The 17,588-nt window shown below is 38.4% G+C and overlaps 1 protein-coding gene across 1 annotated transcript in view; it reads right to left on the reverse strand.

Annotated features, from left to right (window-relative positions):
• Nucleotides 1-17,588, reverse strand: part of AKR1D1 (aldo-keto reductase family 1 member D1) — a 67,482-nt gene that overhangs the window by 46,788 nt on the left and 3,106 nt on the right. Inside the window, exons 2-3 of the mRNA XM_020998126.2 lie at nt 9,657-9,824; nt 5,949-6,065 (exon numbers count right to left, since the gene is read on the reverse strand). Of these exons, the coding sequence (XP_020853785.1) occupies nt 5,949-6,065; nt 9,657-9,824 (285 nt within the window). The remainder of the gene's footprint in view (nt 1-5,948; nt 6,066-9,656; nt 9,825-17,588) is intronic.

The raw sequence follows: 17,588 nt of genomic DNA on the forward strand, positions 1-17,588 counted from the left end.
CACACACAGTTCTCTAACCCAGCAAATGAAACAGCTCACAAAACATGACCATCCCCACTCTCTTGGTCTTGTCTAATAGCTTGGGAAAATGTTCACAGGCATCCTGGCACCATTACTACATGTATCCTTTTTTTCTTTTTCTTCCAAAGTTTGAGTATTGGCCATGTCCTACATCATTTCTGCTTGGATTGATCCCAACTATTTGGTTTTCTTTTTTTAACTTTTTACCCTGTCTGCCCTAAAAAATAAAAATACAAAAAAGTTTTGCTTCTGACTATTGTCTCCCTTAATTTGCCCTCTCTTTTATTACCCTTTTCCCTTTTCTCTTATCCTTTTGCTTTCCTACTTCTTTGTTGGGTAAAATAGATTATTATGCCCATTTGAGTGTGTACATACACACATACACAGACCCACACACTCTTCCCTCTTTGAACAAATTCTGATGAGAGTGAGGTTTAAGCATTGTCCTCCATCTCCCCCCACTTTCTCCACTACTGTAAAAGCTCTTCCTTGCATACCTCTTTTATTAAGATAATTGCTCCCATTCTTCCTCTCCCTTCCCCTTGCTCCTAGTGCATCCCTTTTTCTCACCCCTTCATTTTTTTTTTAGGTCATCCCAACAAAATCAACTCATATCCATGCCTTCTCTCTATGTAGATTCCTTCTAACTGCCCTAGTAATCATAAAGTTCTTAGGAGTTATGCGTGTCCTTTTCCCATAAAAGAATGTAAACATTTTAACCTTATTAAGTCTATTATGACTTGTCTTTCGTGTTTACATTTTTATGTTTCTCTTGAATCTTGTGTTTGAATGTCACATTTTCTTTTGTTTAAATCAGGAATGCTTGAAAGTCCTCTATTTCATTAAATGTCTATATTTCTCCCTGAAGATATTTAGTTTTGTTGGGTAGGTTATTGGTTATAATCCTAGCTCCTTTGCCTTCTAGACTACTGTATTCCAAGCCCTCCACTCCTCTAATGGGAAAGCTGATAAATTTTGTGAGCTCCTGACTGTTACTATATGAAATTTGGATGGTTTCTTTCTGGTTGCCTGCAATATTTTGCCTGTGACCTAATAGCTCCAGAAATTGGCTATAATATTCCTGGGAGTTTTAATTTTGGGATCTCTTTCAGGAAATGATCAGCAGATTCTTTAAATTCCTATTTTATCTGTTAGATTTGATATTAGGGCTGTTTTCCTTGATGGTTTCTTGAACTATGGTGCCTAGCCTTTTTTTAGATCATAGCTTTCAGGTAATCCAATAATTCTTAAATTATCTCTTCTTGATATATTTCCCAGGTCAGTTGTTTTTCCAATGAGATATTCACATTTTCTTCTATTTTTTTTCCTTTGACTTTGTTTGATTGTTTCTTGATGTCTTATGGAGTCATTAGCTTCTACTTGCCCAATTCTGCTTTTTAAGGAATTATTTTCTTCAGTGAGTTTTGTACCTCTTTTTCCATTTGACCAATTCTGCTTTTTAGGAAGTTCTTTTCTTTAGTGAATTTTTGTGCATCTTGTAATATTTAGCCAAGTTGATTTTTTTAAGGTATTGTTTTCCTCAATATCTTTTCGTGGCTCTTTTACTAAACTGTTAATTCTCTTTTCATAATTTTCTCGCATCACTGTCATTTCTCTTCCCAATTTTTCCTCTACCGCCTTTATCTCTTTCTTTAACTCTTTTAGGAATTCTTGTTAGACTTAAGCCAAATTTGCATTTTTATTTGAGGCTTTGCTTATATATGTTTTCATGTTGTTATATTCCTCTAAATTTGTGTCTTGATCTTTCCTGTCACCATAGTAGCTTTTTATGGTCAGGTTCTTTTATTGTTGTTGTTTGCACATTTTTTTCCAGCCTATTTCTTGACTTTAAACTTTATTGTAAAGTTGGACTCTGCTCACCTGAAGGTAGAGAGGCACTAACCCAAATTTCAGGTTTTTTCATGTTTTCAGAGCTAGCTTGGGATAGGGGGAGGCCTGTAAATTTTCACTTTTTCTAAGGTGGTATGATTTGGGGAGAACTGTGTTCATTGTTCTCTAGGTCTGAGCTCTGGTCTTTGCCCAGGAAAGGCCCTGGCTCCCTCTATTTGGCTCTTTAAGTCTCCTCTCAGTATCCCAAGCTTGGTGACATAACCACCTATCACTTTCTCTCAAGTTTTATGGGTGGGTTGACTCAAGACACAGAACTGAGGGTCATCGGTTAGGCTCATAGATATGACCTTTACTATATTTGTAATATTAAGATATGAGATTTTCCCCCCAAGTCTTTGGGGGGGGGACTTTCTTTCAAAGTCTCTTTCAAAGGGGAGGTATCTTAAGATACATTGAGAACTGATCTATTCAACTCTTTGATAGATTTATGGGCTCATAAATGTAGTTATTCTTAACTACAGTAAAGCTAGAAACCCATCCATGTCTATCCATCCTGTGAAACTCTCATCGTATCCTCCCATGAGTTCACCCTAAGAGGTCCACTTAACATGTTGAGGGCTTTCCTCTTATTCTCTTGACTTCACAATGATTCCAATGGAGCATTTCTGCTGTACACTGATTATAACTTGCTCTTGTTAAGTGATGTTCCCCATCATCTTTTTCTTTATTATACATTTCTTTGATGACCTTTATTACATTATTTCTCTTATGTAATTGTTGTTTATAATGTGTTAAAGATCACTCACATCCACCATGCACTTCTCTATTGCCTTTTACATGATGTCCAAATGAAAATTTTTAGAGATTGCAGTGTTCTATAACTTGGAGCCATACAATAGTTCTAGAAGAATCTTGGTATTAAAAAGGTCATTGATCCAGGGAAAAAGTTGAGGTCATTAACAAGCGCATCTCTATAGTTAACAAGGCTGGGCCTCAGACAGTTGATGTAGACTATTATTTCAAATGTAGTCAAAACCATTCCAACAAAGTAGAATATGTCAGAACTTGTGCTTTAAAGACCTTTGGGAATCCAGGATCACCTGTATATCACAACAAGACTTTTGAATAGTATTGTGTGGAGGTGAATAAAAACATGATAAAATTAATGAAATGCAACCAAGTCTGTTCTTTTCTTCCTATTCTATTCTGCACTCAGTCTATTGTCCACTTGCTTGGTCTAAGAGGTATGTACTTATGGATCAGCTCTTTTGATTGTCCATACAAGTGTATATCTTAATCAGGACAATAGGTATTCTTCATCCATTTGTTTTTTCCTGAGTATATTGACCAAATTCTTTTGAATAATTACAGCCCTCATTTAGAATCCATAATTCTAAATTCTATGACAAAAATAAAAAGTCAAGTAGTACTAAAATTTTTCAATTCTTCATTGTAGGAAATGACAATGTCAAAATCTCACGCCCCCCGCCCCTTAACTTTGATGATGTAGAAGATTCCTACTTTAGGTTAAATTCAGTATGAAAAACAAATTCCCAATGAAACAAAACTTATAAAGGATATTAATTATTAACATACAAAATGTGAATCTCACTATGGGTTTCACTGTAGGGTCAATCAACCAAGAAATGCTTATTAAGTACCTACTACATTCTAGGAATATGAGGCATTGGGAACACAGAGATAAAACAATCAAACCATCCCTATTCTTAAGCTAGCTACATTCTGTGGGAGAAACTATTTGTGTAAGTATATTCAGAATAATTACAAGGCATAGTTACAGAAAGGAACACTAGCAGTTGGGGTGACTAGGAAATGCTTCATGTAAAAGGTGGTGCCTATGATGCATCCTGAAAGAAGAGAGGGAGAGATTCCCTGATGTGAAGGTGGGGAAGGATTGCAGTTTAGGCACGAGGTATGCCTAATGCAAAGCACAGAAAGGGGAGGTGGAGTACCATGTCTGAAGAAGAAATACATGTTCAATTTGGCTAAAGTCTAGCTTATAGAATTCAGAAAGGAGAGAAGTATATAAAGAGGCTAGAAAGGTAGAAAAGGGCCATATCATAAAAGGTTTAAAAACCAGGGCAGCTAGGTAGTGTAGTGGATAGAGCACCAGCCCTGGAGTCAGGAAGACTTGATTTCAAATCCATGCTCAGATGCATAAAACTCATGTGACTCTGGGCAAGTCAATTAACCCCAAAGGGTTTAAAAACCAACTGAGAGATTTATGTTTTATCCTATGGGAGATAAGAATCCATTGGATTCTTATGGTCAGATTTGTGCTTCAGGGAAATGACTTTGGCATCTGTATGTAGGGTGGATTGGAATGAGGAAGAGGGAAGCAGAGAGACTAATTAGGAGGTCATTGCCATGATCTAGGTGGGTAGATTTTTGGAAAAAGATAATGGATTTTGTTTTGAACATGTTGAGTTGGAGATGTCTCTCTAGCATCCAGTTTACAAGATGACATAGGAACAAAGCTCAGGAGAGACTGGGATGTGATACCTATCTATCTATCTTTCTATCTATCTATCTGTCTGTCTATCTATCTATCTATCTATCTATCATCTATCTATCTATCCATCTATCCATACACACATGTATATGTGATACGTATATGTATATATGTATATATGTATATATATGTATATATAGATATAAATACAAATAAAAATATATATTTGTGAATCATCTGCATAATTACGATAATTAAACCCATGGTTGCTGATGAACCCTGAGAAAGAGTATAGAAAAGGAAGAGAAGAGGGCCAGGACAGAACCTAGGAGAACATCCACAGTTTGGGGACATGATATGTAGAATAAGTCAGTGAAGCAGACAGAGAAAAAGTGGTGAGACAGGTAGGAACAACACCAGAAGACAGCATTGTCATGAAAAGTTGAGTGTCAAATATCCATGATTAACAGTGTCAAATAAGGCAGAAAGCTCAAGAAAGGTAAGGTCTGAGAAAGAACATCAGATTTTTCAATGAAGAGAAAATAGATCACTTTGAAGAAAGCAATTTCAGTTGAATGATGTGGTTGGAAGCCAGATTGCAAAGGGCTGAGAAGTGAACTAGGGAAAGATAAGTGAAGGCTATGTAGATCAATAAGTTTTTTCTGGGAGTCTGAGAGAGAAAAAGAATATGATAGCTTGAGTTTATATTAGAGTCTAGTGAAAGTTTTTTTTTAATGATGTGGAAGACTTGGGCATATTTGAAGGCAATAATGAAAGAAAAAAGTATATGAGACATACTGAAGATTAGAGAAACGGGGGATGATTGAGGGGTCCATCAATTAGAGAAGATGGGAAGGGATGGGATCAAGGGCTTGTACAGAGGTGTTGACTTTTTTTCAAGAGAAAAGCTACCTCATCAAAGATTGGAGGAAGAGAGCAGAGATTGGAAGATGAGATTGATAGGGTTTTGAGATGAAGAAAAGAGGAGAGGAGAGAGCAAATGATTTCAATTTTCTCAGTAAGGTAAGAGGATATTCTTTTGAGAGTAGGGGGACAGATTTAGGAACTTTCAGGAGAGAAGTGTTGGAATAGCTTCTGTGTGGAATGAGATAAGAAAGAATAGGAAAGAATAAGAAGAAAGGAGCCCAATTGAGGTTAGATGCCATAAACTTAGAGAGTCTCCAGTCATCCTAGGTGTGTGACTGCCTCCAACTCTATTCAGCAGCCCATAAGTAAGAGAGGAAGAGACAGATACGAGAGTAATGTGGTATTGCATTTTGGCAAGGGATGAGTGGTGAGAGGATGGAGGTGGGGTAGGGTGAGGAATTCAAGAATAGAGGACAGTGTACAGTTGAACTGGTTAACAAGATTGGGAAAGGAAGAAAGTTAAGTCAGAGCAGGAATAATGGCCTGAGAAAAGTACTGAGGGATAGAGAGATTGGAGGTCAAAATGAGGATGAATAGTAGATTTAGGAAGGGGGAGGCATAAGGAGGAATGGTATGATAGAAGGCTAGGGTTCCTTAAAAATATTGAACTCATCCTATATATTTTAGAGTTTCTATACTGTAGGCAGACAGGTGGCCTTTAGGGATTTCCATTTACCTTGAAAGCCATTGGTATCTCGATGATGTAAAGATCAATATTATCTATCTGGAGATTGTTGAGTGTCTTCTCCAGAGTTGGTCGCACCAGTTCTGGGCTAAAGAAAGTAGACCACAACTAAAACAGAACAAAGGAAAATTATGAAATAAAGTCATCTGGTATAAAAAATTCCATGTCTCATAGTACCTGGTGGTGTAAAGCTAAAATAAAATTCATCTATCTATCAGAGGGCAAATGGATTTAAAGGATTCACATGGCTCACTGAAGAACAGTCCAACCAAATTTGTCCTTGCCCTGTCCTGGGTGGTGTCAATGTCCCTGTTGCAAAATTGGCAATTTATTGTAAAATACTGGCAAAATTTTCACTTTCCGTATATTGCTGGCAAAAAAAAAGTTGTTTGATTCAATTCAACAAGCTTTTGTCAATTACTACCATGTATAAGAGGTATTGGGGTTTCAAAGATGAAACAAAACAGTCCCTGTCCTCAAAAGGCTTATATTCTTCTGCGAGCTAAATAAGGTATAGATACACAGATAGAATATGTGCAAAGTAATTTAGGCGAAGAAAGCACTAACAACTAGGGGGATCAGGAAGGTCCTTACGTAGTAAATGGCACCTCAGCTATGTATTGAAAAAAGTTTTGATTTCCAAGGGGTGTAAATGACAGGGAGAAGATTTTGGACATGGGAGACACAGAGGTAGGAGATGAGATGTCATGTAGCCTGTAGGAGACAAGCCCAGGCTTTATGAACATAAACAGCTATTTGGCTGATTAAATCTTCATGTTGACCTCAGAGCATGCACAGTTAACACTGGCTAACCATGTGAAGAAATGAACTTTTGATTGACTGCTGACCCAGAAAAAGGTGAGCATTTGAAAGGTACTGACTGACCTTAGCAAACTTCTCTCTCTCTCTTTCTCCTTGGCTACAATTGAGAGAAGATATGCTGTAAATCTTTGGCAGGTGGAAGGGAGGGAGAGACCTGGGGTTTTAATCTAAATTTAAATGTGGGAAAGGGCCTATATTTAACTGTGAATATAGTTCTCTGTCCTTCGCTTCCTTGAATCTTCCTCTTAAGTGAAGATGTATCCAACTAGGCTGCTCCCTTGTGAGGTTTGAAGGGCTGAGAGGTCAAACTGCCAGAGGTCTGTGAGCTGGAGTCCACTACAAAATTTTCAGACAACTGAACCCAGTATGAAGTAAAGTCCTAAGAGACCTGATTAATTAAATAGAGCATTGGATTGAAAGCAGTCAAGAGAATGATGATGACTCTTCCATTGGCTACATTACATTTGGAAGGGAAATCCCTGGGGTGAATGCTATGTAGAAACTGTTTTATATATGAGCCTCCTCTCCTCTAGGTAAAGGTGCTAAAGGAAAGAGTATGTCTCTTGGTGTTAGAGGGAAATGTTTGTACTTCTTTTATCTTTTCAGTAAATATTTCTTTGTAAAATCTAAGTGATGTTAAGTGGCTAAATGATATTTGGACACTAGTCAGCAGCGACTGACATTGGGCAGACCACAATGGAATGGAGGTCTTAGGCTATGGCATTAGAGAAAGACACTCTCTCATGTTGTCTCTCTCCCCCACCTCCCCAGTCCCTGAGGAAGAGATGGAAGCTGGCTTTGGGGGACTCAACTTGTCAGTTCAGGTAAGAGATCCTTAGTCTTCATAAAGGTTTCATAAATGATAAGTGCATTAAGGGAATATCATATGGCCTCCTATGCCATGTATTGATAATGCTAACTTAGAGAGAATAAAGGACCCTTGTAAGGATAAAGTAAATAATCTAGGAAAGAAATCAAGAATAAAAAGATCCCAAAGATATGGAGAGGAATCCAAACCAGTACAAAGCTGTCAAGGTAAAGACAACATGCAGAAAATTTCTATGAGAAATTCTGCATGACTAGAGGTAAACTGTATGTTCAAAGTTTTTTTTCCCATAGATGGAGATTTGGATTTCCTGAAGGAAAAAAGATCTCATGCTTGATCAAAAAAATGAGGACGACTAAAACATTGATACGCTGTTGGAGATTTATGGCAAAATACAGAGGAAGATATCATCATGGTAAGAAGTCTGGAGGCAAAGATAGTGGAGAAGAGAAGTGAACAACCATTTATTAAGCTCCTACTATGTGCCAGACACTGTGCTAAACCCTTTATGAATGTTGTAGCATTTGATCCTCACAACAACCCTGGGAACTAGATGCTATTTTAGTCCCCATTTTATAATTGAGGGAACTGAGGTAGACAGAGGCTAAGTGAGTTGCCCAAGAATTATAGCTAGTAAGTGTCTGAAAGCATATTTGAACTCAGGTCTTCCTGACACCAGGTCCTGTGCTTTATCTACTGTGCCCCCTAGTATCTAGAAAGAGGAGGTAATTGTCAGAGACAACTGGTACAAGTGGCTATCTGCCACACGTGGATTGAAAATTGTGGATTGATAGGTGGGCTATCTTTATGGAAGCTTTATCAAAACTATTTTGGAGAACCTGTCAAAATGCATTAAACCTAGTGATCTCTGCTCACATCTACTAATTCTTTGGAAACAAAAGCTGTAAATCAGAAGAAGCCATGCTCTTGATAGTATCTAGTGATTTTGCTGTCTGGAGTTGAAAATGGAAAGACTTTGGAGCCCAGGTGGTGTTTTCGCACACTCCAGTTGAAGGCCATGTTTTGGTAAGGCATGCAAGATATGTTTATCAGATATGCAAATGTCACAAAGCGGAGAAGGATAATTATTATAGTGGATGACAGAACTCCTATTCAAAAAGATCTCTAGAGGTTGCAGCTCTAACACCAAAGATGAAATTTAACAGGAAATAAATGTAAAACACCATTTTTATTCTAAGTTCAAAAGTCAGAAGCACAAGTACAGAACAGAGGAGATACAATTTGTTTGCTTATTGAACTGGTTTCACTGAAGACATATTAACTAAATCTTGTGACTGGCCACAGACTACTACATGGAAATTCTTTATTTTCCATTTTGTTTTGTTACTGTTGTTGTTGGGGGTTTTCGGGGGCAATTGAGTGTTTGGTCTGAGGCCAGATTTGAACTCAGGTCCTCTTGACTTCAGGGCTGGTGCTCTATGTACTGTGCCACCTAGCTGCCCCTCTGATTGACTCTTAATACTTTTCATAGTAGTAGAATATCCTAAACCACAGGTGTCAGACTTGAGACATGTAGGCCAGTGGGCTTGAACCAGATTAAAATGTAATTGGGAAATGTTTAACAAAATAAATAAAAATACAGTGCAACATAGAAAATGTTAATTTGTGGTTTTCTATAGAATCCATTTCTATTTCAGCATGATACCACTGTTCTAAGCCTCTCTTCTTCCCTCAAATCTCCTAAATCACTTTTCCCCTACCACACAAGCAGATGACTGAGCCTACTACTTGACTTAGGAAAATAAAGGCCATCTATTTTTCTCATCCCTTTTCTCTATTGACATTGTGGGAAAATTATGACTAATTTTTCCATCTCAGTGGGTCTGGCACCTATCTTTCTCCTGGAATTCCTTCTTTGGGTCTGTGATAGCCCAAATAATGGTCTAGATTTCTTGCAACTGTTTAGCGTAGTGCCTTACACAGATTATTTTCAATAACATGTAATTGTTGATAGCAACTATTTCCTAAATTTTTTCAGCCCTGCCCTATCCTATTATTATAAAAGGAAGAGTGACAGAATAAGTTCTCACTTTGCCACAGAAGAAGATGTCTTCTCGTTTCACTTTTCCTTCAGCAATTTTCTCTTGGATTGCTTTTCCCACTTCATGTTCATTATTGTAAAGGAGAGCACAATCAAAATGGCGGTACCCAATATCAATGGCAATCTTCACAGATGGTATGCATAGGTCTCTAATTTCCTGGAATAAAAAGAGAAAAAAAAGTGGACTGGACTTGACTCTAGATTGGTTATTTCTAAGAACATTTCTTTCCTTTTATTGACTAAAATTGCTAATTAATAACTCCATTTCCTCCCTGCTCTTTTCTGCCAATTTATGTTCATTATTGTCTTCAAAAGCTGCTCCAAGCTCCCCTTTAGGGAGTCCCATTTAATCAATGGGACCAGCAGAATGTGGTAGCCCCTTCACACTGCCAAGAAGATGTTTTGGAGCTCCAGAAAAACAGCCATGGTATCATATAATTAATCCACTCTGCAACTGGTCCAAATGGGGTCATGTCCACCAATAAATTAAGGTAAGTATGAATGGTGTCAGGTGGAGCTGTGTGATTACAGGCTAATCATTGAATCTCTCCAAGTTTCAGTTTCCTCTTCTGTACAGGGATAATAAAACCTGTCCTGTCTATTTCACAAAGAAGTTATAAGAATCTGAAGAAGTAACATCTAAAGTGATTTACAAACTTTTAAAAGTCATGTGAGAGCCAAATACTTAATTTATTTACTAATTTTTAGTTTTCAACATTCACTCTTATAAGATTTTGAGTTTTAAATTTTCTCCCCCTCCTTCTCCTTCCCCCTTCCCAAGATGGCATACGATCTGATATAGGCATACATGTACAATCATATTAAACGTATTTCCCCATTAGTCATATTGTATAGAAGAGATAAAACCAAAGGGAAAAACCATGAGAAAGAAAAAAACAAACAAAAAACAAAAAGAGGAAAAATAGTATGCTTCAACCTGCAATCAGACTCCATAGTTTCTTCTCTGGATGTGGACAGCATTTTCCATTATGAGTCTTTTGGAATTGTCTTAGATCATTGCATTGCTGAGAAGAGCTAAGTTTATCAGAGTTGATCATTGCACAATGCTGCTGTTACTGTATACAACATTTTTCCTGATTCTGCTCACTTCACTCAGCATCAGTTCATGCAAGTAAAAGCCAAATATTTTAATAATTATTAGTATTAACATTCTTTAATAATGGATAATAATAGAAGTTCTCAAAATGTCCATCTTAAAAATAGGAAATATGTCCACTGCCACGCCAGGCAGAAGTAGTCAACTTGGAGCTATAGCTTCTAATGTTGAGGAGTTAACCTATACAAAAATCTGATCATCTCACTTTCCTGGCCTCCTGGGAATGATTATTACAGAACATGGGCCTCACTATTCTACTGCTAGTATAAATGTACAAGACTTTGTGCCCCTCAGAGTTTCACTTGATAATGTTTGAGAATCCTTCTTCAATTTGCCCTTCATACGAGGTTGTATATCTCTCTTTGGATTAGAGTCTTGGGCTCTAGTATAAGGGACAATTGACTCATTTAGACCTTGGGTTCCTATGAAAATAGGAATCCCTATGTCAGGGCATACTAATTTCTGTATCTGTGGGTGACAGAAAGGAGTCAGGGGACTATCCTAATGGCCATAGATTTTGCTAACTGGGCTTTTATTTTATATTGACATTATGTGACTTCTACTCAGGAAAGATGGTAATATCCTCTCAATCACTTTCTTATTCCCTTGATCTATCCCCCTTCAATATACTATTAAAATGAAGATTTTTTGACAGTATAGGAAAGATAATCCAGAAGCAATAACAAAAAAAACTTCTAGAGAAGTGAAAAGAAATGAAAACCAATGTCAGGAAGCTGGGGAATGGAAGAATGGATTACAGTGAAGACAGAAAGAAAAAAGAGAAGAAAAGGAAAACTATTGGAGCTAGACAACACTGAACGTTGATTCCAAGTCTTATTTGATCTCTAATATCCACATTTTCCTTGGTGCATGCAGCAAAACACACCCTAGAATTTTCCAAACACTCTACTGAAGGTGGGACACATAACTCTCTTGAGAGAGATATGTGTGAACCAACAGCCGAAATCATTGGCTATTTTCAATACAACTCCTGTGCAAATGTATTCACCTTTTTCAGTGAAACAAAGTTTAAATCAAAGTCAACAAAAATGAGACACCATGATGAATTCATTCTAATCATCAGTAAGTTTGACTGTTTATTTAATATATTATGAAGGAAAAGGGTCAAAATTGAACTATTCCTTCAAAACTGACAGGAGTACAATATGTCAGTTATCATCAGTTAACATTGGCTCATGACACAGATAAATCGTGGTGTTGTGTTGGTTACTGAATTTGAATTCGAAGTGGATAAAAAAGCAAAATAATCTTTGTATGGAAATTGAAAGCATACTATCTACTATATTGTTAATTTTGGTATATACAATACAAGAAACTGTTTTTAAAATTGCTACATTAAAAACTGAAACAATCAGAATGATTATAGATAACTGCTTGAAATTTTCAACAATTACATTTAAATTGCTTAAATTTATTGCCTTTTTTTTTTTTAAAGAGAAATGATGTGTCTTGTGATGGATATATACATAACCAGTTTGAAGAAAAAAGTCTACTGGAACTGCTAAAACTAGTACCAGTAAAGATAGTGGAGACAGTTTAAGTAGCAGAAAGATAGAAACAAAGTAAAAAGTCAAAATATAGAAAATACTATCCATTTTATTTATCATTACGATTCATGAATATTATCATTGACAAGGGGGAAAGACCCTTGTATTTATTTCACATGAATATTTTAGCTACAGTTAGGAATGTGTGCTGGAGTCAGTTTTGAAGGGCTTAAAAGAGCCCATTGTTAAATTTTCAGTGTGAGCATTTACAATTTAGAAATTGGCTACCTCTCCCACCTACTCTCCTTATTCATTAGAGCTCTTCAAAATCTTGTACAGTTCTCTCAATTTCTTTCTCTCTCTCCCTCCTATAGTCTGAGGCTTGAACTAGCAATTTCCTCTCTTACCAATTTGGGAAGAACTACAACTCCCAGGGTGTTTGTGACCAGCCAATGCCTTGCCAGAGGTTGTTAAATTCACAATGTTGTTATTATTATATAAATTGTTCTCTGGGTTCTACACCAGTCCTTTCAAGTATTTCTAGATTTGTCTGAAACTGTCCCTTTGGTAACTTATTATAGAGCTATAATATTTCATCATATTCACGTACCATAACCTGTTCAGTCATTCCCCAAAATGTGGGCAACCCCTCAATTTCCAGTTCTTTGCTATAGTATAAGTTGCTGCTATAAACATTCTTATCCACATGGGACCATTTCTTCTCTCTTTGATCTCCTTGCAGCATAGGATAGTGGTGGTATCACTGAGTCAAGAGTATGCAAAGTTTAGTTCATTTGGGGGGCATAGCTTCAAATCGCCTTCCAGAATGGTTGGACCAACTCACGGCTCCAGGAGTGTTCAGCAATCAACTTTAGGACTGAATGAGAAGCTACCTAATAGCTTTTAATCCAGGAACCTCTAGAAAATCTATTGGTAAAAAGAGGAATCTAATAGTGATTTTTGTGAGCCACCAGTCAAGAGAGTTAAGTGAGGAGTTCTAAGTAGGGTGAAGAAAGGGAAACGGGAAATAGAGTAGAACTAGGAAGAAAAGCTGGGCTTTTGGAGGTAACAGGGAAAAAAGACATAGATTTGGAAGGTCTGAGTTTGAAAGACTGGGCCGTTGCCCAGTACAAATATTTAGAATGAAAAAATCTCTAAGGATCTGCAATAAATTCCTTTATAGCCAATTAGATTTGTTAAAGGTGAGCTAGGCTGACACTGGACAAAACTGTACCCTTACATCTCCTTTCTTCACCTGTCTGTGCCCTTTATTCCCATCACTCACCTTCCTTTACCTTTCAGCTGCCCAGTATCTCTCTGTTTTCTAATGCCACCTCCTCTCCCTCTGTATCAATACTGGAGCAACTCTGGTAACCATCAGATTTGTTGATTGAACAATCCTCCACTAGAGACTACCCTGGTACCTCATTGTGGCGTGGCTGTAACCCTGCAACCATTGCCAATAGAAAATGACTTCTGGTTGGTTCTAGTAAAGCTTTTGAGTGTGGTCATCAGGAAATGCTGTGTCTATGGTCTCTACTAGCTAAGACTGGCCATTAAATTTGACAAGCAGTTATTGTGCTCACTAACGTGCCAGGGGCCCAGGATCCTAGATCCCTCCACCCACCCCCCCAAAATTGTCTTTGCCTTTAAGGAACTCACATCCTCCTAGAGGAAAACTTGATACACACAGATGCAGAAGGGAAAGAGAGGAAGAGGAATTAAGAATTTATTAAGTGCCTCTTGTGTGCCATGTGCTGTGCTAAGCACTTTAGGAATATCTCATTTGACATTCACAACAACTTTGTGGGGTAGATGTTAGTATCCCCATTTTTTTTTAATATTTGAGGAAATTGAAGCAGATAAGAGTTTAAGTGATGTGTCCAGGGTCACACAGCTAGGAAGTGTCTGAGGCTGGATTTTTTATTTTTTATTTTTTGTTTTTAGGTAATTGGGGTTAAGTGACTTGCCCAGGGTCACACAGCTAGTGTCAAGTGTTTGGTCTGAGGCTGGATTTCAACTCAGGTCCTCCTGACTTCAGAGCATGTGCTCTATCCACTGCGCCACCTAGCTGTCCCCCTGAGGCTGGATTTTAACTGGGATCTTCCTGACTCTAGATCCAGGGTTCCCATCTACTATGCCACCCAGCTGCCTATGAAAAAAAGAAAATTTGCATAAATGTAAAGTATATGCAGATGGATTTTTGTTACAGCAACTCATGGAGACAACCTATCAAAGTGTGGCAAAATTTTCATCCATCTTGGCACAGAGAAGACTGCATTGATGAAATAATGAATTTTCTCAAGTACTGACATCTCAGACTAAGTCACACATGCTAAGTGTACGCTCAGCATAGTGCCTGGCACATAGTAATTAATAACTATTTATTGACTATTATTGACATGAGTTTTATGCATGAACTCCTCAAGGCATTTGTACTTGGAACTTAAAAAAACCCTCAAATTATGGAATGAAACTTTCACAGATCACCCAAGTATAGATATAGGACGGCCCTTGGAGATCATTTAGCGCATTCCCTTATTTGACAAAACAGGAAACTAAGTAAAGGTCCAGAGGGGTAGCTACATGCATAAAGTCACACAGCAGAGCCAGGAATTCTGATGTTCTCTTGTAGGATAGTCCCTCTGCCTAGCCTCCCAAAAGACTCATTCAACTGCCACAATGCTGACCCCACTGAAACCTCAAAAAGCATCTTCCAGCCATCAACAAATGTGTGGGTAGAAATTTTTGACAGCCAGGGGCCTGGAAAATCATGCTACTAAGGCTTTAATCCTTACGGTGATTGGAGGAGTATATTAGAAATGTTTGAACTCTTTTTCCCTCCTGCCTCAGGCTTCCCTGGGCCGCTCTGGTGAGGGAGAATTGGCAGCGGCCTGGATTGTGATTTCTGGAGGTCTGCTCCTGGGAGTTGTTAGGGGTAGAAGAACGTGTGTGGTCTGTCACTGCCTTCCTTCAGGATGGGAGCTGGAGGGACCCCAACACAAGTCTGCTTGTCAGGACACTGATATCCTTCCCCTTCCTACTGTCTTCTCTTCCCTTCTCAACATGAGCACAGTCTACAGCTTCCTCTTCCAATCTAAATTCTGTCTCCAAACTTCCAGTGTTTTCTATTTTCTGGTAGTCAGTGTAATTTGCTGTAGTTTTAAAAAAAAAGAGAAAAGAAAAAGGAAAACCTCCTTTCTCACATCCAAAATGCCCTATTCACTTCCTATGCTGTTCCTACTTTTGTTAACCATTTCTAAAAGCAAAGAGAGGTGTTGGGATGCATTTTCTTCATCAACAAATTATACAGTAAGATTCTATAAACCTTTTATGTCTTAGTCCCTAATTAGAATGTCAACTCCTTGTAAGTTGGAACCATGAATTTCTTTTGTATCTCTACTCTCTACCAGAAAGGTTTTAATTAAGTGAAGAATATTTGATTTCAGGTAGGGAATTTCCCTCCACTCTTCCACAGGCAAACAGCAACTACTTAGCTCTAGAGAAGGCCTAGGGAGTTACTGGAAGCTGGTAGAGGTTAAACGATTTGTTTAGAGTAAGGAGCTTGTCTGAGGTCACAGAACTAGAAAATTCAGATTCTAGGTAATATGATCAGAGATCTAGGTCTGGAAGGGATGTCAGAGGTCCACCCCTTGTTTTACAGATGAGGAAACAAGGGCAAAGAAAGTGAGGTAATTTGTCCAAGGTTACACAGGCAGTAAACCCAAGATTCTAGAGCCAGAATTCTTCTGCTATATAAGGTTCACCTGTTTCCAAGATCAGCTCTCTATCATATGCCTCTATTGAAAACACACCAAAAAATCCTAAGTAGCTCGGTAAACAGAGCACTGAGCCTGGAGTCAGGAAGACTTTAGCTCTAATACTTACTCAGATACTTACTAGATGGGTGACCTTGGGCAAATTATTAACCTCTGTTTGCCTAACTTTCCTCAGCTATAAATAGGGATAACAATAGCCCAGGGTGGTTGTGAGGATCAAATAAGAAAACATTTATAAGGCACTTAGCACAGTGCCTGGCACAGAGTGGGCACTTAAGAAGTGCTACTTTCCTTTCTTCCTAAGTCTCAAAGAACTGAATATTCACAGATACAAGTCAGATGCACTCTTTCCTAGATACGCTCATATACAGTCAGGCCTGCAATCCTCTTTCATGCACTAATATAACCACAGAAAACTGCAGTCACATCGGAACGGGCAATCAGCGATATTCTCACACACGGCCACAAATATATTCTCCATATGCTTCTATGTGGCCATACAGTCAATATCTGGCACAGACAGGACCTAAATTCAGATTTTTCTGACTCTAGGGGAGGCTTCTGTCCACTAGGCTGACTATCAGTGCTCCAGGCATCTCTCTAGGGCTGTTAGACCTTAGTTGCTAGTCCATGTCAATAGAGGTCATTTCTATTTAAATCATAGGTAAGGATCAAAAAAAATGCTCACCAGTACTAACAATAGCTAGTATTTATCAACGTAACCACAGTGCCAAGATCCACGGACATTGGACTTTCTCCTTATGGATGGAGATCGATGTCCATTGCCTGCCTGAGGGGCAGGAAAGAATTGGTGGGAGCCTGTCTATCCTGCCTCCCTTGGAATTTTCTTCAAGTGTTTCTCCAATTCTTCAACTCTTGGGGCTCTGAAGCTGCTTTGGGAGCTGGCTTCCAGCTTTGGGAGAGAAGATAGATGATGACAAGTCCACTTCAGGCTGCTGAAGGAAAAGATTCTGGGAAGAAGCTGGTAGTCTCTGTCCTGTCCCTATCCCCAGCTTGCCTACGCTAGAGACTCTGGGGAAGTTCCTCTTGAGAGACACCTAGAACTTTCTCTTAGTTGAGCAGTTACTCCACTGAGAGAGCTGCTCCACTCTTTATTGTCTGGTATATATTGTTTACTTTCTCCAAATTCTGTTTTGCTATCAAATTGGATAAATGGATTTCTTTGGTAAGTACTGTTTGGATTCATTGTGTGATATTTGGTGGGGAAGGGTTCAAGCTTGGGGTCCTGCTTCTCTTCAATTAATGAAACAGGATTAGAATTTAGATTGAACCCCAAGACATCCCCAAGACAAGTAATATGTAAGAGAGCAGGTAGATGTACTAGCCTGGCACTCCTGCTCTCTTAGAAGGGCTCCATCTAGCCCCAGCTTCCTGCTTACTTTCCTAGTCTCTTTTGGAGAAAGGTAAGAGGAGAAGAGGTTAGAGATAATCCATTCTGCCTCCCTTCAAGTCGCATGACAGTCCCATGCTACATGTGGGATAGCCCTTGCCATATA

This window comes from Phascolarctos cinereus, unplaced genomic scaffold (assembly GCF_003287225.1).
Source record: "Phascolarctos cinereus isolate Bilbo 61053 unplaced genomic scaffold, phaCin_HiC Scaffold_1;HRSCAF=81, whole genome shotgun sequence".
Taxonomy (NCBI): domain Eukaryota; kingdom Metazoa; phylum Chordata; class Mammalia; order Diprotodontia; family Phascolarctidae; genus Phascolarctos; species Phascolarctos cinereus.